Source organism: Chrysochloris asiatica, unplaced genomic scaffold (assembly GCF_000296735.1).
Source record: "Chrysochloris asiatica unplaced genomic scaffold, ChrAsi1.0 scaffold00079, whole genome shotgun sequence".
Taxonomy (NCBI): domain Eukaryota; kingdom Metazoa; phylum Chordata; class Mammalia; order Afrosoricida; family Chrysochloridae; genus Chrysochloris; species Chrysochloris asiatica.
In genome coordinates this window covers 3,300,134-3,321,869 of record NW_006408597.1, presented here as the reverse complement: position 1 = coordinate 3,321,869, position 21,736 = coordinate 3,300,134, and the positions used below count along the sequence as shown (strand labels likewise).

At 44.7% G+C, this 21,736-nt stretch overlaps 2 protein-coding genes across 2 annotated transcripts in view; one reads left to right on the top strand and one right to left on the bottom strand.

Annotated features, from left to right (window-relative positions):
* FAM161B (family with sequence similarity 161, member B) overlaps positions 1-10,779 on the bottom strand; it is an 18,175-nt gene extending 7,396 nt beyond the window's left edge. The window contains exons 1-5 of the mRNA XM_006865611.1: positions 10,726-10,779; positions 5,372-5,691; positions 3,836-4,386; positions 1,290-1,636; positions 462-589 (exon numbers count right to left, since the gene is read on the bottom strand). Coding sequence (XP_006865673.1) covers positions 462-589; positions 1,290-1,636; positions 3,836-4,386; positions 5,372-5,691; positions 10,726-10,779 — 1,400 coding nt within the window. The remainder of the gene's footprint in view (positions 1-461; positions 590-1,289; positions 1,637-3,835; positions 4,387-5,371; positions 5,692-10,725) is intronic.
* A 1,328-nt stretch (positions 10,780-12,107) lies between these two features.
* COQ6 (coenzyme Q6 monooxygenase) overlaps positions 12,108-21,736 on the top strand; it is a 29,550-nt gene continuing 19,921 nt past the window's right edge. The window contains exons 1-4 of the mRNA XM_006865536.1: positions 12,108-12,293; positions 18,083-18,217; positions 19,201-19,259; positions 19,515-19,638. Coding sequence (XP_006865598.1) covers positions 12,128-12,293; positions 18,083-18,217; positions 19,201-19,259; positions 19,515-19,638 — 484 coding nt within the window. The 5' untranslated portion in view covers positions 12,108-12,127. The remainder of the gene's footprint in view (positions 12,294-18,082; positions 18,218-19,200; positions 19,260-19,514; positions 19,639-21,736) is intronic.

Here is a 21,736-nt window from a genome sequence, read left to right as displayed (position 1 = left end):
TTCAGATGAGCTTCCAGACAAAGACAGACTAGGAAGAAAGAGTGACAAACTACTTTCGAATATTTAGTCACTGAAAACCTTATGAATAGCAGAGGCTTCACCTTAGACATTTATATTTCCAAGATTCTTGAGACTTTCTTGCCCCAGTTTCCACATCACTGCCCTACTTACAGAATACCATAAATGTTAGCATGCTTTTCTGCATTTCAAACTAGATATTAACTTCCGGTTCCATAAGGTTTCTGCAGCCTTAACATTGTGCCTGGCCCTGGGACGTGCTGCTGACCCACGGCAGGTCTTCATCAGCGCTAGTTGTGGAGGCCACATGGATTCCTGTCCAGAGAACTTCCTCTGCCCCCTGACGTCTGATAGCAGGAGAGGGGGCTTGGCAGCAGGATGGTCTCCAGCATTTGGGTTGAAATCAGAGCATTTTGAGTCTGCTGTGTGACCTGGCTACTCACCTGACTGCAGACTCCCTCTTCCTGGTGGCGTCTGTGATGTGCACAGGAAGGGTGTTGGCAGAGAGGGAAGCAAGACCACTCAGAGAACGACTCCTTGGCAGCGGAGGGCTGGCTGGCTGTGGGGAGTCCTAGAAGACACAAAGGCTGGCATTGGTGGGATGGATGTGTGATACGTTTCTGTCCCCACCAGAATTCAGTTTCAGCGAAAGTTAGTCAGACTGAGAAACTTCATTTCCCCCCTGGGAATAAAGCAAGGATAATGCGATCTTAAGTTTAGTAACCATGCCAAGAAAACCAAGCCAAACCCACTGCTGTCAAATTGATTGCTGCTCAGAGCGGTCCTATAGGACAGAGAGAACCACCCCATAGGCTTCCGAAGGCTGTTAAACTTTATGGAAACACACAGCCACATCTTTCTCCTTGGAGCTCCTGGTGGGTTTGAACCTCTTACCTTTATATTAGCAGCCGAGTGCTTTAACCCCTGTGTCACCAGGGCTCACCACGCCAAGACTTTGATGTTAATCCTAAAGTTTTTAGTCAAATAAGTAGAGTTCTTTCGGCATTAATACAAGAACATAAAAGCAACTGATCTCAACTCCCTGCCTTCTAGACCTACTTAGACTAATTTCTGCAAATCTCTTTATAGAAGGAAGGAAAGGAAGTGTTCTTGTGGCCAGGAATTTTTAAACAGTATTGCTTAGGGCCATTCAGTCAGTTCTGACTTACTTCTCATGACAGTTTTTTCAATTAACATTGAGACCTGGGCCCCTCCCTGTATTTTAGGACTCAGGCCCTGACCCTCCCTCCTATGACTGCCTGGGTTCTCACCCTCCTCCCTCCAGTGGTGTCTGTATTGCCAGGCCGCTGAGTGTGACGCAGGTTGGCCGTTCTCAGCAAGAAGGGCTTGTTGTGCGTCCCCTCTCTGGTTTCCCGTCTCTTGGCAGCTCTTCTCTGGAAGGCCTTATAAAGGCCCTCATAGTCAGGGACAGTAGGATTCACCCGAGGCTGGAATTCAAAGTTAGTCTGCAGAAACCCCAGCTTCTCTTCCCGGGTTCGGGTGGCTGTTCGAGACTGTGGGTCCACCCGGCTACTAGAGGAGGGGATCGGGGAGGAGGCCATCCGGAGCATGTCCAAGGCCCTCATCTGGATGCGGATTTTCCTGAAGAGCTCAGCTTCTGTAGAGAAAAAGTTGGGGTTGTGAAGAGTGAGGAGGGACCAAACCTCATATGATAAAAGGTCTAGAGAACTTTCTCCCTTTTAAACACTGGCAGTAGTGTGCTGTAGACCGCTGTTCATTTTTTTTAGGAATTTGGTGTCCGCTGACATCATGTGGAAAGCTTGAAACTGACCACAGTGGGCATATTTACACCACAGAAAATGACAAGCACTGTACAAATCAGTCTACTTTAAATTTAAATTTGGCCTGCGTGCTAAGTGTGTTGCCAAAGCAACTACCACTCCCACCCACTGAGCTGGAAGTGGGCCTGTCTCCTGACCCCACCAGGTTTCCACATCTTTCAGCATCTGAGGAAGGCTATCCAGCCACACAATGCCAAGCCTATTTTCCAAATCACCCTTGACTCCCGTTCCCAGGGAATCAGTCCCGAGTTTTGTGATCTCCTCCATTTTAACTTCTCACCAGTCCATTGTTTTTCCTTTGTCCCTGATACTAACAGAATTTCTCAACTGGATTACTGAATTGGCCTGTAAGATTAACATCCCTTCCATTTGGCTCACCCCACCCTTTAATTTTCTTCACAGCAACTAGATTAATCCTACTGAAATGCATATCTGATCATGAGCCACCCTACCTAAAACCTTTTAAGAATTCCTCTAGGGCCCTTGGGATGAAGTTCAAATTCCAGGACATGGCCCTTAAGGTCTTCCAGGTCTGACCGTTGTCTGCCTCTCATTCCCCACTTGTCTTCTTCTCTCTCCCCGTGGCCTTTTCTCCCTCCCCTTTACTTTTCTATCTTTGGACTATGCTCTGCTTCTCTTGGTGTATCCATCTCTGACTCATATATCCCTCCTCTCTCTTCATGAAATCAACCACAGCTCAGCCTTCAGGGTCCCGTCCCGATGCTCATTGTCTCTGGGGGCCTTCCCCAATGTCTCCCAACTCACAAAACAGACTAGTTAGGCCCCCTGGCATATACTCCATATGGTCCTGTTGTGGATTGAATTGTGTCTCCCAAAAATCTGTGCTGTGAATCCTAACCCATATAGTGGCTATAATCCCAACTGAGAATGTGTTTCCTTTGTTATTTAATTAGGCAGTATTAGTGCAGATTAATCCATCTCTTCTGAAATATAAAAGAGCAGATTAAGCCAGCAAGCCAGCAGAGATGGGGGAGATCGATGTCATGCCAAATGAAGACTCCCTCAGAAGGAGAGAGAAAAAGCCTTCCTCTAAAGTTGGTACCCTGAATTTGGACTTCCAGCTTGCTAAACTGTGAGAAGATAAATTTCTCTTTGTTAAAGCCACCCCTTGAGATGGAGCAGCTGGGGACTTTAGACCCAGAGAAGGAGAGGGGTTGTGTGCTGACAACCAGGGGCAGGCTTGCAGGGTATATACCCTTTGATTGGTTGATGATGCATGGAGGGGATTGTAACCATGGCAATAAAACGAGATAGACTGAATGTAATACTGTTTTCCCGTGTAAACTATTACATAATTCACAGTAAAACATTAAAAAAAAAAAAGCCCCCCCTTGTGGTATTTCTTCTACAGAGGCACTCGCTAAGACACTAGATAACTTTCCCTTTTTATCACTACAAAGGATTCATCATATTTGTAATTATTGTCTGTCTTCCTCATGTCTACAAACTCCATGTCTGTTTATTCACCATTGAAAGGTGCCTGGTTGGTGACGCATGTTGCTGAGTGAACAACGAAAGACTAGTCCCTTATCCAGAGTGACACTTCCTGCAATGGGTAAATCATCATCCCTCCAGTGATTTTAGTGACTGGCATTGCCTCACTAGAATGAGGGAGTGTTGGGAGAATTTTTCCAGGGCTGTTGGCTAGTAAGTAACAACACTGGTCTAGGCTGGTCTTTGGCTGTTTCATTGGTTCTCTGCTCTTGCCCCTGTGTAGAGACTTCATATCTTCTCAGCAGGGTGACTGAGAGAAAGGCCAACAGGATGAGCCTTGGGCTCCATCTGGTAGGACCTCTTCTCCTCCACTCCTGACAGTGTTCTGTTACAGAGAAGGACCTCCCGCCCCCACCCCATGGTTGTCACTGAGCTGTCCTGTGCAGCCTCTGGTGGGTCCACCTGGACAGGTCATTTCCAAGCCTGTCTGACCTCTTGAGCCCCAGATGAATCCCCAAAGTCCTTTCAGTACCCCTAGGAGGTGGCAAGGATGTCCATACCCTGGAGTTTGTCCCCGAGGGCTGGCTCCAGAATAGACTTGGGGATCTTCTTGGTGGCTTTCTGCTTGGGCACCTTGGTCAGAACTGTGGCGGCCAAGTCCCTCTGTCTCGCAGCTTCCTTTCGTTGCTCCTCCTTTGCCAGGAAGCTGAAGGGCTTCAGGGAAGAGAGGAGCAGCTCCTTCCTCTGCTGGACTCCAGCCCGCCTGCGTGCCTCGCTGCGCTCCAGGATCTCTTGATAGAGGGGTAGGTAGACGTGTGCAGGCACAGGCTGTGCCTGGAACTGGCGATGGCATTCGGCCTCCTCCTGGCCCTGCCTCTGGGCCTGCTGTCTCACATGCTCAAAGGAGGGGAGGGAGGCCAGCCTCTGGGCTTTCTTTCGAGCCTCACGCAAAGTCATGTGGAATGGCTGGGGGACAGTGATGGACGAGGCCCAGCTGCTGATGCTTCTGTGCTGGGAGGAGGGTCCAGAGACACGGGGCGGGCTAGGCTGATCCCTGGGACTGTCTGAGGGGAGGCTGCTCAAGGAACTGCAGCGCCTTGTGGAGCCATACCTGGGGGAAGAAAGCTGATCTGGGTCCTCCTTCCCACTCCTCCCCAGTCTTCCCTTCCCAGCAGGTCACACAGCTACCCAACAGCTTAGTGGGAAGTCTTCTCCCAGACTTGGTCTAGACATTGCCATTAGACACTCACATATTGTCATCTGCAAGACAGAACAGTGCGGGGGAACAAAAGCCGGGCCCTAGAATCAGACCAGTGGTGCTGCTGGTATGCCATTGAGTCTGGTCCGACTCATAGCGAGCTTGTATAGGGTTTCCGAGGTTGTCAATCTTGACAGGAGCAGCTGGTAGATTCAAACTGCTGACCTTGCAGTTAGCAACCCAGCTCACATTCACTATGCTACACCAGGGCTCCTAGAGTCAGACAGACTTAAGTTCAAATCTTGCTTCAAGCAATTAACAGTTGTGTGCCCTTAAAAAAGTCTTAATGTCCTCATCTGTAGGAAGACAAAAATAATATCCAGTTACAGAATGATTAAGGAGCCTTGGTAATGTAACGGACTATGAGTTGTGCTGCTAGCCACAAGGTTAGCAGTTTAAATCTCCCAGCTGCTCTGCGGGAGAAAGATGAAGGCTTTCTGCTCCCATAAAGATTACTGCTTAGGAAATCCTCTACAGGGTTGCTATGAGCCAGAATTGACTTGGTGGCACATAACTATCACCAGCACCGCAGGATTACTGGAAGGAGAACATAAATATTCAAGACACACACACATACACGCACACAGCAGTGAATGGCAGGCCAAGGCAGATACACAATAATGGGAGCGGGTACCAGCCTTTATAGCCCTGGGGTGGTAGTGTGTTTGAGAAAGGCATCCTTTAATCAGTTCCAGTGCTTCTGGTGACTAAGGGTTCCCCTGCTGGGTAAGTGGTCACTTGAAGAAGTGATCTTGGCTTTGGGGAGGAAGCTGAGGCTCAGAAACAGGACATGACTTGCCTCGAGTTGTGGAATAGCTGTTGTAACACAGTCACTTACCTCAGAGACTGGCGACTCCAGACCTGTGGCTTCTCCCTGCCCTTGTCTTGAAAGACACTCTCCAGGTTCCCATTCTCTTCAGAGAGCTTCCCATCACTGTCTGAGTCTGACTGATAAAGGGATTGCAGCAGGCAGTGCCTGCCTTCTTCGGTGAGTACCTCTAGGCTCTTGTAAAAGCTCCCAGCTGAGTCAGAAGTAGACTCTGTCTCCTCATCTGGGCTAAGGAACTCATCAAGCTTGCCAGCCCTGGGCAAGACCAATACGTCCTCAGACAACTCCTCTTCTGCTTCTGTGTCTGAAGAGGATTTGGGAGGAAATATCTAAAATGAAATAGTAGTAGACTCTGGGTCACACTATCATTTCAAATTAATTCAAAACAAATATTAATCTCACTTTGAATAAACCTGTGGCTGTTAGGGACTGGGCAAAACAAAGAAAAGTAAGATGTATGCGTTCCTTGCTCAAAAGAAATTTCACAACTTGGTATTTCGAGGTGTTCTTAGTTACAGGGAGAGAGTGCAGAGAGGGGCCAGGAGCTAAATGAAGTTGGTTCCCTACTCCATGCACTAAGTAAGCATTTACAGAGCGCCTGCTCTGCCTCACGCACGCACACACTCCAGAATCCCTACCCTGATCTTGGCCACGCTGGGCCTGTGCTTCTTGATGTTACTTGCTCATTGACCATCCGCCTTTTCCTGCTGCTTGTCGGCACCTGTTTTCTCATAGTCTAGCTAATTTCCACTCTGTCACTATGAATGGGTGATACACAGGACAGACAGTATGGGTTGGCTGAGAGAACAATATTTTAGCTTTTACTCATTCATTCAGAAAATAAATACTTACTAGGTATCTAATGTGTACTCGGATCCTAGAGTGGCACTGTAAGATAAGCAATGGACTGCTAAACCCAAGCTCTGAAGTTCAAATCCATCAGCTGCTCTCAGAAACCCTATACAGGGTCACAATGAGTCGAATGGAGTCCTGGTGTTAATGTGCCAGACTGCAAAGCCATCTGAACTTCAAAGTCGGCGGTTCAAGCTCACCAGCTGCTCCTCGGAAACCTTATACAGGGTCGCTATGGGTTGGAACCGACTCAATAGCACTTCACAACAACAAAATGTGTACTAGGCTAAGAAGCAACCATTGGTCTCTTATCATTTGGAAGATAGGGGAACAAAGAAAAAAGAAAACTCAAGGAAGCAATTAGTCCAAAGGACCAATGACTCACATGAACCACAACCTCCTTTACCCTGAGACCAGGTGAATTAGATGGTGCCTAGCTACCACTACTGACCACTCTAATTACAGTTGAATGTTATGGTTAGAATGATTTAAAAAACCCAAAAACATAAAAGAAAATTCAAAGCCAAAAAGAAGGCCAAACTTACTGGTCAGCAAGAGACTAGAGGAACCCTTAAGGCATTGTCCTGAGAAAACCTGAAGACAATCTTGGAGGCCTCCTTCCAGCCAAATAACAAACATCCTGGTGTGGCTCTGTGAGTTAGTGTGCTGAACTGCAAGGTTGGTTTGAAAGACAAGGTGAGCAGTTCAACCTCACTAACCACTACTGGGAAACCCTACATAGGGTCACTATGAGTCAGAACTGACTGGAAAGCACTTAACAACAACAACAATGAAGCAAACAGTGTAAAGAATGTGCTCCTCAGAACAATCAATTATATTAGACTAACAGGGCAACATTTGTCTAAGATGAGGAAACAAGGAGGGACGGAAAATCAGGACAAATGGGAATGGGAAACTCAGACAGGAAATAGAGAGAGTGCTAACACATTGTAGGAATTGCTAGCAGTGTTACCAAAGAATTTTTGTGTATGGAACTATGAATTGGGAAAACTCATTTGTGATGTAAATTTGCACTTAAAGCACAATAAAATGTTTTGTTTTGTTATTTAAAAAAAAAAAATGTGTTCTAGGAACTAACATGGAATGGTCAGTCATTCAAGATCAAAAGGGTAACATAAAAAAAAAAAAGGGCAACATTTCCCTAAGGGCAAAGTTGAGAAAGGGTGGGAAGGTGGGTGGACTGGAAGTAGGAATCCTAGCAAGGAAGCAGGACAACTGCTGTTGCAGTGAGGGGATTGTAGTCATTGAGATGAAACAAAGTGTATGATTTGTTGAAAGTAAAACTGAGGATCTTATCTGTAAACCTTCACTCAATTCACAATAAAAAGTTTTTACAAAATGTGCACTGAATGCTATCCCCTCTGTATACAGGGCAAATAGGGACAAGCAACTTTGACATTGGCTACCTAAAAAGAGGAGGAGATAAAGGCACAAAGTGACTGGCTTACAAGGTGTTAAGAGGGAGTTTAGTTTAAGAGTGTGTGGGGGAAGATAGGGTCCCCAGTGAATAGTTTTCATCTTGTCTAGAAGGGTCTGGTAAAAAGAGATGGGGAGATTGTAATGAAACAAGGTGTATGATTTCTTGAATGTAAAACTGATGATCTGCCCTGTAAACTTTCACTCAATTCATAATAAAAACTTAAAAAAAAAAAAATGTGTACTGATGTGGCTCTACAGGATAAACAATGGACTGCTAACCTCAAGGTTGTCAGTTCAAACCCACCAGCCACTCTCAGTAACCCTATACAACGCTGTTATGAATTGAAACCGATTTGACAGTACTTAACAACAAAATGTATACTAGGAGTCCTGGTGTGGCACTGTAGGATAAGCCCTGGACTGCTAACTACAAGGTCAGTGGTTCAAACCCACTAGCCGCTCCTCGAAAGCCCTATACAGGGTTGTTATGCACTAGGACACTGGTGGTGCTGTTGGATAAGCACTGGACTTCTAAGCACAAGGTCTGTAAATCCAAGCCACCAGCAGCTCTGAGGGAGAAAGGAGAGGCTTTCTGCTCCCATAAAGATTTACAGATTTGGAAACCCTATGTAGAGTCGCTTTGAGCCAGAACCAACTGAATGACATGTGTACTGATATGGCTCTACAGGATAAACAATGGACTGCTAACCTCAAGGTTGTCAGTTCAAACCCACCAGCCACTCTCAGTAACCCTATACAACGTTGTTATGTTTGGCTGAGAACAAGGCAAACAAGGACCCTTCTCTCATGACATCTTAACAGTCTAGTGAGGGGAGACAGACAATAAATAAATTGATGATAAGTTCAGTGAAGACTATAAAACACTGAGGTTACAGAGGGTGATGGAGCCTTTCTGGAAAGTTCTTTTGATGATAAAGCCCATTGGGAATGTGCCTATAATCAAAGCTAGGTTTCTTATTTTGTTGCAGCATTCGATGGGATACAAAGTCACAGGGCATGAAGGAGTTTTCAGTAATAAGGCTGGGGAGGAAGGTTTGGTAAACTTGACTTATGCTAAGGAGGATTAGGGGAAACAGGCACTGATTTTTAATTGGTGGGCTGGTCGATTTATTGTTGCTAAGAAGTTGGGACAATTTAATAAGTGGGTGACTGAGCAATTTTTTTTCCAAAGGTAGAGAAAATAAGCAGAAATGGGTAAATAATTGGCTGTTGTTATTAAATGTTGTTGAGTTGGTTCTGACTCATGGAGACCCTATATAGGGTTTCCAAGACTGTAAATCTTTGCAGGAGTAGAAAACCTCATCTTTCTCTAGTAGAGTTGCTGGTGGGCTGGAACCATCAACCTTGTGGTTAGCAGTCCAGGGCTTAACCTACAGAGCCACCACTCTCCCAGACAATTGGTAAAATATCAGAACAAGTGGGTATTGGTAATTTTGCAGCTAAGGTGTGACTCTGGAAGTAAGTAACTGTTTCTGTTGCTCTTCTTGCCCGCCTGATTTGTACCAGTTTTAATCTGAGTTTATCTTTCACAGGCACAGGCTGATTTATATTTATTTCCTCACTTTGGAGGAATTTTGGATGGATACCTGATGAATAAGAAGGAACCAGCTTGGCCAACATCTGGGGAAAGAAAGATCTGGGCTCAAGAAACACCAAACGCAAAGGTCTTTAGGCAGACTTCTGAGAGAGGAACAAAGTTGGCTTTTGGAGAGGTACAAAGATGACCAGCATGCTTGGAGCAGAGAAGCATGAAATGACATTGGAGAGGTAGGATGGGTTGCAGAGGCCAAGTGGCTGCAGCAGGCAGAGCAGCTGGAGGTGACCACTGAGTCCTCCAGATGACACTAAGTGATGGTTACTGGGTTCTCTAATGTCCAGAGGTAACATTGGAGAGAATACTGTTACTAAGGAGCATGTGGCTGGGCAAGTTCATTATATATATATATATATTGTTGTTGCTAAGTGCTGTCGAGTTGGTTCCGACCCACAGAGACCCTGAATAGTGTTTCCAAGGCTGTAAATCTTTACGGGAGCAGAAAGCCTCCTCTTTCTCCCGCGGAGCAGCTGGTAGTTTCGAACCGCTGACCTTAAGGTTCGCAGCCCGATTCGTAACCACTACGCTACCAGAGCTCCATATATATATATATATGTAAGAGAGAGAGAGAACTCTGGTAGCGTTCGGGCTGCAAACCTTAAGGTCAGCAGTTCGAAACTACCAGCTGCTCCGCGGGAGAAAGATGAGGCTTTCTACTCCCGTAAAGATTTACACCCTCGGAAACCCTATACAGGGTCGCTATGGGTCGGAACCGACTCGATGGCACATAACAACAACAACAAATATAAGCTGTGTGTGGCGCTGTGGGTTAATGCGTCAAACTGCAAAGCCCTTTGAACTGCAAGGCCAGTGGTTCAAGCTCACTGGCTGCTCCTCAGAAACCCTATACAGGGTCGCTATGGGTCGGAACCGACTCGATGGCATTTAACAACAACAACACACACACACACCTACCGACCTTGCAGTTCAAACGACTTTGCAGTCTAATGCATTAGCCCGCAGCAGCACATCACATACAATTCGCTCATTGTTATCGTACAATTCAATGGTTTTTAATATATTTACAACCATCATCCCAATCAATTTTGGAACAATTTCACCATCCTAGAAAGAAATCCATACTCTTTAGCAGGCACTCCCAATTCCCCCAACACCCACTTCCCTAGTCCTAGGCAACCACCAATCTATTTTCTGTCTCTATGGATTTGGGGAGAATTTCCTAATCTCTCTCATCTACGAAATGCGGGCAATGACCATACTATTGGTCAGAAGGTAGTTGCGAGGGATAAACCAAAACGGAGTGCGCTTGCTATGGTTCTAGGAACAGCCTGAAATCTGAAACTGTCCCTGAGTCAGACCCTGCTTCTCGGCCCCAAAATGAAGCCTATTTTAATCCCACATAACCTCCAGTGCCACGCCCCTGCCGGTCTCCTAGGAAACATCAAACATCTCTGGAGCGCAGTCTTTCTTCCTCCCCTTTTCTTCCCCTCCTCACCTGATCGCCCCATTCCGAGCCTCCGGGGGCTCCCGCAGGCCTCCCCACAGTCATCTTGTCAGCCAGGCGGAGCCAGGGTGACCGCAGCTGAGGGTTTGCAGCAGTAACCGCGGCGGTGGAGGCGCTAGCAACGCCGAGTCAGGTTCCGCCCCCATTCTAGTTTTGGCCTCTGATTGGTGGATGCACTGGGTTAATCTGCTGCAAAATACTTTTTTTAAAGTGTTAAAAAGAAAAGATGTCATTTTGAGGACTGTACACTTGATCAAAAGCATGGTATTTTCAATCATCTAATTTTCATGTGAAAGTTGGGCAATGAGTTAGAAAGACCGTAGAAGAATCAATGCATTTGAGTTATGGTGTTGGTGAAGAATATTAAAAATACCATTAATTGACAGGAGAAAAAAAAAAATTCAGTTTTGGAAGAAATGCTGACGAACGTACTTTGGACATGTTATCAGGAGGGACCAGTCAGTCCCTCCAGACTTGGGTAGAGACTCGGTGAAAAAAAGGGACCTTCAAAGAGATGGTTTGACACAGTGGCTGCTACAATGTTCTCAAACATAGCAACAATTTTGAGGATGGCACAAAGTTCAGTCAGCGCCGATTCAAGGCACCAAATCACCACAACGACATAAACCAGTTTCAGTGTGAGGAAATAATCCTGCCCAAGGAACCCTGGTGTGGCCCCCATAGGATAAGCAATGGACTGCTAATCGCAAAATTAGAGTTTCAAACCCACCAGGAGCTCAGTTACCTCATATGCATGCGAAAGCTGGATAGTGAATAAGGAAGACCATAGAAGAATTGATGCTTTTGAGGTATAGCGTTGGAGGAGAATATTGAAAGTGTAATGGGCTGCCAAAAGAACAAACAGATCTGTGTTGGACAAAGTGCAGCCAGAGTGCTCCTTGGAGGCCAGGATGGCCAAACTTTGTCTCTCATACTTAGGACAGATTGTCAGGAGAGACCAGTCGCTGGAGAAGGATATCATGTTTGGTGAAGTGGAGGAGGGTCAGAGAAAAAGAGGAAGACCCGCAGCGAGATGGATTGGCAAAGTGGCAGCATCAGTGGGCTCAAACGTGGCAACAATAGTGAGGTTGGCCCAGGATCGGGCAGTGTTTCATTCTGCTATTGCAGAAGGTCGCTATGAATCGGTACCGACTCGATGGCACCTAACAACAACATCAAAATAGCTACGAGTCGGAACCGTCTAGACAGCAGTTAGCAACAACAAGAGGCAAAGGGTCGTTTTCTTATTGGCCTAGTCTTTTCGATAGTTTTATTTCCGGTTCGGAGACTGGGGTTGAGGTGGCATATGATTGGAGATTTCTGCTCCGGAATCACTTCCGGAGGAGGACCTTAGGAGAGGTACGCGAAGTCCCGCGTAGGTCAGCCAGGCATCATGGCAGCCCGTCTCGCTATGAGCGGGTGGGGAGCTGGGCGTGCGACGGCCCGCCGAGGCCCGCTGGTCCCCTGTCGTAAGTGGTCCGGCGCCCCAGCGGACACTGTGTACGATGTGGTGGTGTCGGGCGGAGGCCTGGTGGGAGCCGCCATGGCCTGTGCCTTGGGTAAGCGCATCTCCAGACCGGTAGTGGGGAGCTGGGCCGCGGAGGTAGCTAGGTGGACCGTGGGAATCTGGCAGTGCTTGCCCGAAGACTTGAGTCCTGAATCTCGAGGTCCAGGCCCTTCGTAGAGGCACCCCGGGGCGCGGATTGGGTCCCTCCGGGTCAGGAATGGTCAAAGGCGGGAGGGGCCTTAAGTGTCATTCCAGCGTGTGGGAAACAGACTTGGCCGAGAGCTCCGAGTTATAGAATGGTCAGAAGACCTCAGGCCTTGTCCTATTGCTCCACGGTTTAAAATAAAATAACAAAAACATTACTGAGATTTATTTACATACTATTAAGTTCACCCGTTTGGATTGTACAATGTAATGGGTTTTAGTATAGTCATGTTTGTGCAGCCATAATCACAGTAAATTTTAGGTTTATTTTCATAATCCCCCCCACACAAGAAACTAACGATCAGCAGTCACTCCCCATTACCCCCTCTCCCCTTAGCCCCTGATAACCACCAGTCTCTTTTCTTGTCTGTCCATTTGCCTATTCTAAATATTTCATACAAATGTTAAGTGCCATTGAGTCGGTTCCAACCTAGGAGCGCCTGGTGAGTTTGAAGCACGGACCTTGAGGTTCAAACCGATTGCAGTCCAGCGCATTCACCCACAGCGCCACACCAAGATTCCTTCATAGAAACAAGATCATGCAATATATGACCTGTGTCTGACTTCTTTCACTTAGCATATTTTCATGTTTTATTCATCTATGTCATAACATATATCAATATGTCATTCTTTTTTTTTTTTGGCTGAATAATATCCCACTGTTTGGATATATCACAATTTGTTAAACCATTCAACAGTTGATGGCCATTTGGATTGTGTCCACTTTTGTTTGTTATAAATAATCTGCTATGACTGTTAACGTTCAGGTTTGTTTTGTGGACATAATGTTTTAATTTCTCTCAGGTATATGTCTAAGAATGGAGTATGGTAACTGTTTAAAGTTTTGAAGAACTGCCAAATTTTTCAAAGTGACTGTACCAGTTTACATTCCCATATGAGAACTCCAATTTCTCCACATCTTCACCAACACATATTACTATCTGTTAAAAAAGTTATAGCCACCTTAGTGGATTGGAGTCTAACACATGTGGCTTTGATTGCGTTTTCCTAATGACTAAGGGAGCTCTGGTAGTGTAGTGGTTACGAATCCGGCTGCTAACCTCAAGGTCGGCAGTTCAAAACTACCAGCTGTTCCGCAGGAGAAAGATGAGGCTTTCTGCTCCCATAAAGATTTCCAGTCTTGGAAACCCTGTGCAGGGTCACTATGAGTCGGAATCGACTCCACGGTACTTAATGACAAGCAACAAGGATGTTATTTATTAATCCAGTGGTTAGGATTTTTGATTTCTTTACATTGAGGTTTCCATCCATACTGAAACTAAAGTCTTTCATCTTCATCAGTATTTCAAGTCCTCTTCACTTCCAGCAAGCAAGCCTGTGTTACTTGCGTATCACCAATGTGTCTTCCAATCCTCATGTCATGTTGTTCATATAATTGAACGTCTCAGATTATATGCTTAGCAAACAGATTGAATAAGTATGGTGAAAGGATACAGCCATGATACACACCTTTCTTGTTTTAAAACCATTGTTTTAAATCATTAACCCTTGTTCTGTTTGAATTACTGTCTTTTGGTCTATGTACAGGTTCACAATGAAAGGCTCTGGAATATCCATTCGTCACAATGTTATTCATAGTTTGTGATGATCCACACAATCGAATGTCTTTATATAGTCAATAAAGCACCAGTAAACTTTTTAAAATTGCTTTCAGGCAAGTTCCATCTGATACCAGCCATGATATCCCTAGTTCCACATGCTCTTCTGAATCCAGCGTAATTTCTGGCAGATCCCTGTTGATGTACTGCTGCAACCGTTTTTGAGTTATCTTCAGCAAAATTTTCTTTGTATGGTATTAATGATGTTCAACAATTTCTGCATTCCGTTGGGTCACCTTTCTTTGGAATAGATACAAATATGTAGCTCTTCCTGTCGATTTACTAGCGAACTGTCTTCCATATCTCTTGACATAGATGAATTGTTAAAAGTTTCATCAAGTCTGGAGCCTCGTTATTTTATCCATGTTTTCAGTGCAGCTTGGACTTTTTCCTTCAGTACCATTGGCTTTTGATCATATGCTACCTCTTTTTTCAAACAAAAAACCCACTCAGGCATATATAATAATTTACATCTCCAAAGGGCACATTCTGCAAGTCTGCTCCTGGCCACTAACTCTTAGTCCTTCTCTTCTTAGTTGATGAATCTAGAGTCCTCAGCTGCGCCCCCTCTCCATGCCCCCATCTCTGCATCTATCTCTGGCGCTGCTGTGTCTCTGGATAAGGTCCTGCACTCTGCTTGTGCGCTTCTCTCTTGATGGTCCTAGGGTCCTCTGTTTCTGGACTGTAAGATTAACCACTCCCCTTTTTTTGTTACAAAACTTCTACCTTTATAATTGTGACAGTCACAATTAGTCATGATAACAATTATTCACTATTGAATCTTACAAATCTTATCCCCATCTCTTTTCACCAGACCCATCTAGACAAGATGACAGCTATTCAGTGGGGACTCTTTCTTTCCCTCCATACTCTTAAACTAAGCTCCCTCTTGAAACCTTGTACACTAGTCACTTCGTGCCTTTATTGCCCCCTCATTTTAGGTATCCTGTGTCTAAGTTGCCCATCCCTAGCTACCCTGTGTACAGAGGGGATAGATATGTTACCTCTTGAAATGGTTGAATATAGACCAACTCTTTTTGGTACAGCGACTCTACATATTCCTTTGATCTTTTGATGTTTCCTGTTTCATTCAACCTTTTGCCCATAGAATCCTTCAATATTGCAATTTGAGGCTTGGATTTTTTTCTTCAGTTGTTTTTGCTTGAGAAATGCTGTATGTGTCCTTCCCTTTTGGTTTTCTGGCTCCAGGTTTTTGTACATTTCATTTGCCCTGACAAAGATCATGAAAGGAGCTCTGCGCCTTGATGGTACAATGGTTAAAGTGCTAGTTTGCACACCAAAAGGTCAGTAGTTCAAAACCATCAGCTGCTCTGAAGGAGATGTGGCAGTCAGCTTCCATAAGACTTACATCTTTCTAATTACATTCTTGGAGTCTTGGTGTGGCGCTGTTCGAAACCCTATACAGGGTTGCAAAGGGTAGGCACTTAACAACAACAGTTACATTCTTATTTAATTGAATTGTAGATTGGCAGATTGTAGATTGGCAAATGAGCAAGTTAAAGCTCAGAAAGGTTAAGTGATGTGCACCAGGAATGGACAACAGATCTGCAGGGCTTCAAACTGGTTCATTCTGGTTCAACTCTTTGCTTTGCCTTTCCTATGTGTTGTTGTTGTTGTTAAGTGTCATCTAGTTGATTCGGACCAATAGTGACCCTGTATAGAGTTTCCAAGGAGCAGCTGGTGAGCTTGAACCACCGACCTTGCAGATCAAATGACTTTGCAGTCTGACACATTAGCCCACAGCTCCACACCAGGACTCCTATGTAGATATACTGAATCAGAACCTGCATTTTGATACGATCTCTAGGTGATTCTTTTAGCTCCCCAGATGATTCTTACTTATCAACTGTTTCATTGATTATTCACTCATTTTATGTTTCAGATTTGAGACATTTGTACTTCTTGTTCACATTGTTATTTGTAAGTTATAGTCTTGAGTATTTTTTATCTAGATGAATTTTTTTTTTTTTAATATTACATTAAATAGCTATAGAATAAAAGAGAAAAGATTTAACCTGGCTGTATTTTTATGATGTGTTTGGCAATCATATTCTTTCCTGTTTGTTTCCCGGCCTCTCTCATCTAACAGACATTGAATTCTCGTTTGCTCTGAGGATTTTAGCTTTAAGAAATGGTTCCTGTCCCCTTGGAATTTAGAGATGGAAAAAGATTTGTAAATAACTAAGAAAAGGCAGAATGTACTGGAGCTGCCCTGGAGGACAGACACTTGAAGACTCCTAGGGTCAGATGAGGGTGGGGAGGGGAGGGAAGGATTGAGGAGAAGGATGGGTTGCGAGGGATGGTGAATGGACTTTGGGAAGGCATAATGGACCGGAAAGTCTTCCTTGTGCAGAGCTGGACCTCTCCTCCTACTCTCTGCAGCAGAAAATAGTGCAGGGCTGCCTCACAGGAAGATGAAGCCCACTGCCCGCTAGACTGGAGCCCACTTTGGGTTTCACACTAACTACTTTGTTGTAGTAGAACCTCTCTTCTTATTTAGGTTCTAAAATATGAATGTGCTGGACTGCAAGGTTGGCGGTTAAAGCTTACCAACGGATCCTCAGAAACCCTATACAGGGTTGCTATCGGTCAGAATCGATTCGATGGCACTTAACAACAACTTTGTTGTAATAGAGCCTCTCTTCTTATTTAGACTCTGAAATATGAAGAGAAATAGGGTGAAGGTTTGTGGATGTTCATTCTGTTCTCCTTGGTGAATAAAACCCGCAGTCTGTCTTTATCTGGTAATGCTATATTTCTTAGCAGCTGCCCCTCACACTCTCTTCTTTCCCTTGTAGCTTTCCCACACTACCAGCCAGCTCCACATCTGTGCTGTGGTCAGGCAGCTAGAATGGAGGCTCCCTTGGCCACTTGATCTCCCACTATAGATGTTTTGTTGTTGTCAAGTGCCAGTGGTCAGTTCCAACCATTAGGGACCTTGTATAGGGTTTCCAAAGGAGCTCTTGTAGCGTAGTGGTTACGAATCAGGCTGCGAACCTCAGGGTCAGCAGTTCGAAACTACCAGCTGTTCCACGGGAGAAAGATGAGGCTTTCTGCTCCTATAAAGATTTATAGCCTCGGAAACCCTGTACAGGGTCGCTATGAGTCAGAACTGACTCCATGGCACATAACAACAACATAGGGTTTCCAAGGAGCTGCTGGTGGGTTTGAATAGTCAAGTGCTTATCCTACAGCACCATACCAGGACTCCACAGATATTTTAGGACCAGATTTTATAGACATGATTAATGTATTTCTCTGTTATCTTTTTTACAGAGCATAGTGGTTACAAATCGGGTTGTGAACCTTAAGGTCAGTGGTTTGAAACTACCAGCCGCTCCGCGGGAGAAAGATGAAGCTTTCTACTCCCGTAAAGATTTACACCCTCGGAAACCCTGTACAGGGTCGCTATGGGTCGGAACTGACTCGAAGGCACTTAACAACAACAACAATTTCTGTAACCTTGATTTGATCTTGAAGCTACTATGAATCTTGCATATTTAATGCTTTCTGTTCTAGCACATGTGTAATGTTTAATGATCCTTTGAAATGTGAAGTTGGAAGATTGGAAATATCTGGTATCTAAATGCCAGTCTTTTTACACTAATTGCTTCTTTGCATTTGGCCTGTGTAGGACTGCAGGAGAAGCTCTGGTTGGCGGGCTGAAATGGTGGCGTCTGATAAGGACTGAAATGAAATTGTTTAGGACTCCTCATGTGTTTAACGTATAATTTTCCCTGTAAAAAAAGTGCATCCTAAGAAGTTAGTTAGGAGTCCTGGTGGGGCGGTGGGTTAACGCGCTGGACTGCAAAGTTGGTTTGAACAGCAAGATGGACGGTTCAGGCTTACCAGCCGCTCCTTGGAAACTCTACAGGGTTGCTGTGAGTTAGAACTGACTTGATGGTACTTAACAACAACAAGGAGTTAGTTAAACCTGTTATTTCTCTTGCAAATGGAAAAGGGAGGGAATAAACGTGATTTTTTTGTTTGTTTTTAGGATATGATATTCACTTTCATGACAAGAAAATCCTGTTGCTAGAAGCAGGTCCAAAGAAAGTATTGGAGAAATTGCCAGAAACTTACAGCAACAGGGTCAGCTCCATTTCACCTGGATCTGCCACTCTTCTCAGTAGTGAGTAGATTTTTATTCTTAGAACCAATCTCTTCTTCTGTGGCTTTTCAAGTGGAGTTCAGAGCATGTGGTGGGGAGGGAGTCGGGAAGAGGGCTCCCTGACTTTGGTGGTCTAGTGCACAGTGGAAGATGAGGACCCCTGAAATTATGGTCAGAGTCCTGGAATGTGGGACTCAGAAGTAGAGTAGCCCTTTTAGGAGCCTGATGGTAGGAAATTGGATTACAGTCCGGACTCTGGGGAGCAACCAGATTCAAAGTCACCCAGTTATCTGCCATTTTGATCAAGGCAGCAATGTTTCCGACTATGTAAGTCAAGAGATTTGGTTGCTAGTAGTGTATTCATGCTGCCTGTGGTTTGTAAGAGGGAGATCAAGTTTAGCAAGACCTTCACCAGTAATTTTTCCCATTCCAGTCATTGTTCCAGTACACTCACATTTGACAAATTCAGGTCTGTTCCAGTTTTACTTCGGTGTCTATGACTGATCTGGATGGAATGATGCCCTGGGTGTTCCACTTTGTACCTAGTAACCTAGAATTTTATCTGGTACCTAGTTGGTACTTAAGTAGTTTGTCAATTAGTGAATATTTTCAGTGCCGTGAAGAGCTTTTTTTTTTTTAAAGATTTTTTTTGTCCAGAGAGTTTGTAATTTCATGTTAATAAAGTTGCATCTTTATCATGATGTTAAAGATGATGATGAAGGAAAAGATGAACTGTATAGGTTTGTTTTTCTTTTTTATTTCCCCACTTACCATGATTTGACCTTTCAGGTCTTTGTTTGTGCTTTTCAGTTTAGAACTAGGCAACAGATTAGCTTAGCTCCTAGTATTAGCAGGATAATATTAGACAGTATTTTCCTGTTATTGGAGAACATTGAAACAGCCTTTTACTTAAGCAGATTGAAAGACAAACAGGAGCCCAGAAGGGACATGGACCCTAATGAATTTGCTCTGGGATATAGACACCTTTTTTCTTTTTCCTGTAGGTTTTGGTGCCTGGGACCACATCTGCAACATGAGACACAGAGCCTTCCGGCGAATGCAGGTGCCTCTTTTTATCTTTATTGTACTTCTGGCGAGGTATCTTGGTCTGTCTTGTGTTAAGACAATGTAGTTCACATTCACCGGGTTTTCTGAGTGTGGGAGGAGGGAGGGAGAAGCATTCCCAGAGTTCTCTTCTCGCCTGTGTGGCTGACAAATAGTGATTTTCTGCTTCTGTCACTCTGGAAAGCAACATTCAGTTTCTGATTGGAGCAGCATTTCTTGAATTATAATGGAAATCTTCCCTTTGTTCTTCCAGGTGTGGGATGCCTGCTCAGAGGCCCTGATAATGTTTGATAAGGACCAGTTAGAGGACATGGGCTATATTGTGGAGAACGATGTCATCATGCATGCTATCACTAAACAGCTGGAGGCCGTGTCTGGTGGGAGTCCATCTACTTTTCACGCTTTAGATGTATTCTAGTACTTACAAATACTAAACATTCACTATAAAGATACCTCAGGGCTCTCCTTTTAAACAGTTTTTATTGAGGTATGATTGACAGACCCTGTAATTCACTCATTTTAAGTCGACAATTCAGTTTCCGTGTGTTTACAGAGCGGTGCTCCCACCACCACAGTGTGATTTGCGAACATTCTCATCACCTCAGAAGAAGCCTCCTGCCCCAGTCCCAGCCCCTGGCAACCCCTAATCAATTTTCTGACTCTCTGGGTTTGCCTTTTGGGGCTATTTCATAGAAATAGAATCATACAGTATGTCTTCTGTCTGACTTTTCTCACTGAGCAGAAATACTTCAGAGAGTCATCTCTGTAACCTTCAGTATTTCCCTCTTTATTTTAAAGTTTTTATTGTGAATTGAGTGATACTTTATATGGATTTTGCACTCATCCTATCATATTTTGTTTCATTGCAATGATTACAGTCCCCTCCATGCATCCTCACTGAACAGTATTTGCTTCTAGTCTCTGTTTTGTTTTTTAATGTTTTATTGTGAATTATGTGGTAGCTTACTTACATGGGAGAACATTAGCTTTACATTCATCCTATCGTATATTGTTTCATTGCCATGGTTACAATCCCCTCCATGCATCATCAACAAACCAAAGGGTATATACCCTGCAAGCCTGCCCCCCAGTCCTCAGCACACAGCCCCTCTCCCTCTCTGGGTCTAAAGTCCCCAGCTGCTCCATCTCTCCACGTCATAGTCTCTGCCTCCATCTTTGGCATCACTGCTTCTCTGGATAGTGTCCCGCTCTCTGCTCTTCTCTCTTGTTGGTCCCAGGGACCTCTGCTCCTAGACTGAAAAGTTAATCACTCCCTTCCTTGCTACAAAATGTCTACCTTTACATTTCCAACCCTCACAATCAGTCCTGATAATAATTAGTCACAATTGTATGACAAGAGACCTATCCACATCTAATTTCATCAGTCCCACCCAGACAGATTAGATACTACTCTGCTCAGTGGACATTCTTCCTTCCTCTACACCCTCTGGATCTAGGCTCCCTCTTGAAAGCTTGTAAGGCAGTCACTTCTTGCCTTTGTAGCCCCCCACTTTGGGTAGCCAATGTCCAAGTTGCCCATTCCTGTCTACTCTGTGGAGGGGATGGGAATGATCCTCACTGTTAAGATTTGTTCCCCTTTTTGAGCTATTGCTTCCACAAGTGTAGGTCAAGTTCATCAAATTGTATCAGATTACTCTTTTTTTCCTCTTTTTTCTTCTTCTGGTTGAGCTCTGATCATCCAGTCATTGAAGCCAGGTCAAGTGGGTATTATCTGCAAGTGTGGGTGTTTTTGTGCATGTGCCCTCTCTTCTTATCAGCTGGACGCTTCACTCTCCACTCTAGTCTTCTGTGGTTATATCACTGACTCTGGGCCAAAGAGTCCCAGGTCTTGCCACAGGTCTTGCCACACTGCAGGCCAACCAGGTCTCCACCCGGGTTCACAGGAGTCTATTGAACGTTGTAGGGCTTAGCTCACAGCTTCCTTGCTGTTTTCCCTCACTTCCCCTTATCGGTGATGAACGTGGTCACCAATCAGAGCTCATGTCTGTTTGTGTATTCCCGTTGAGTCTTAGTCTTGGAAGGGGGTTCGCCCTGAGGGGACCCGACCACTTGCCTTGATGACTTGTGGGCAACCAACTTGCTTGTTCTTGTAGTAATCAGTCGGACTGCCGTTATTGTTTTGTATTTTTCCTGTTGGCCTTTCTTTCAAGAAGTATCTTTTGTTCTAGCCGCTCCAGACTGGTCTGCTAGTCCTTTCAAGTGGAAATTTCCCACCTCAGAAGATTCTAGGTGCTGTTCAGGATTCCACCTATGGTCTTATGTAATGCAGAAGCTCCACAGGAAGCCTCCTTCACTGGGCACATTGTAGCCCCATTTTAGATTTTCCAATCAGTTATAGGCAGAAGATGGACTTAAAAGTTTTCTATGGTGATATTTCTGGCTATTCCTTTCTCTCCCCCTCAAGTGTCTATTTTATAATGGTATGCAAAGGAAACCAAGATTCAAAAGACAGCC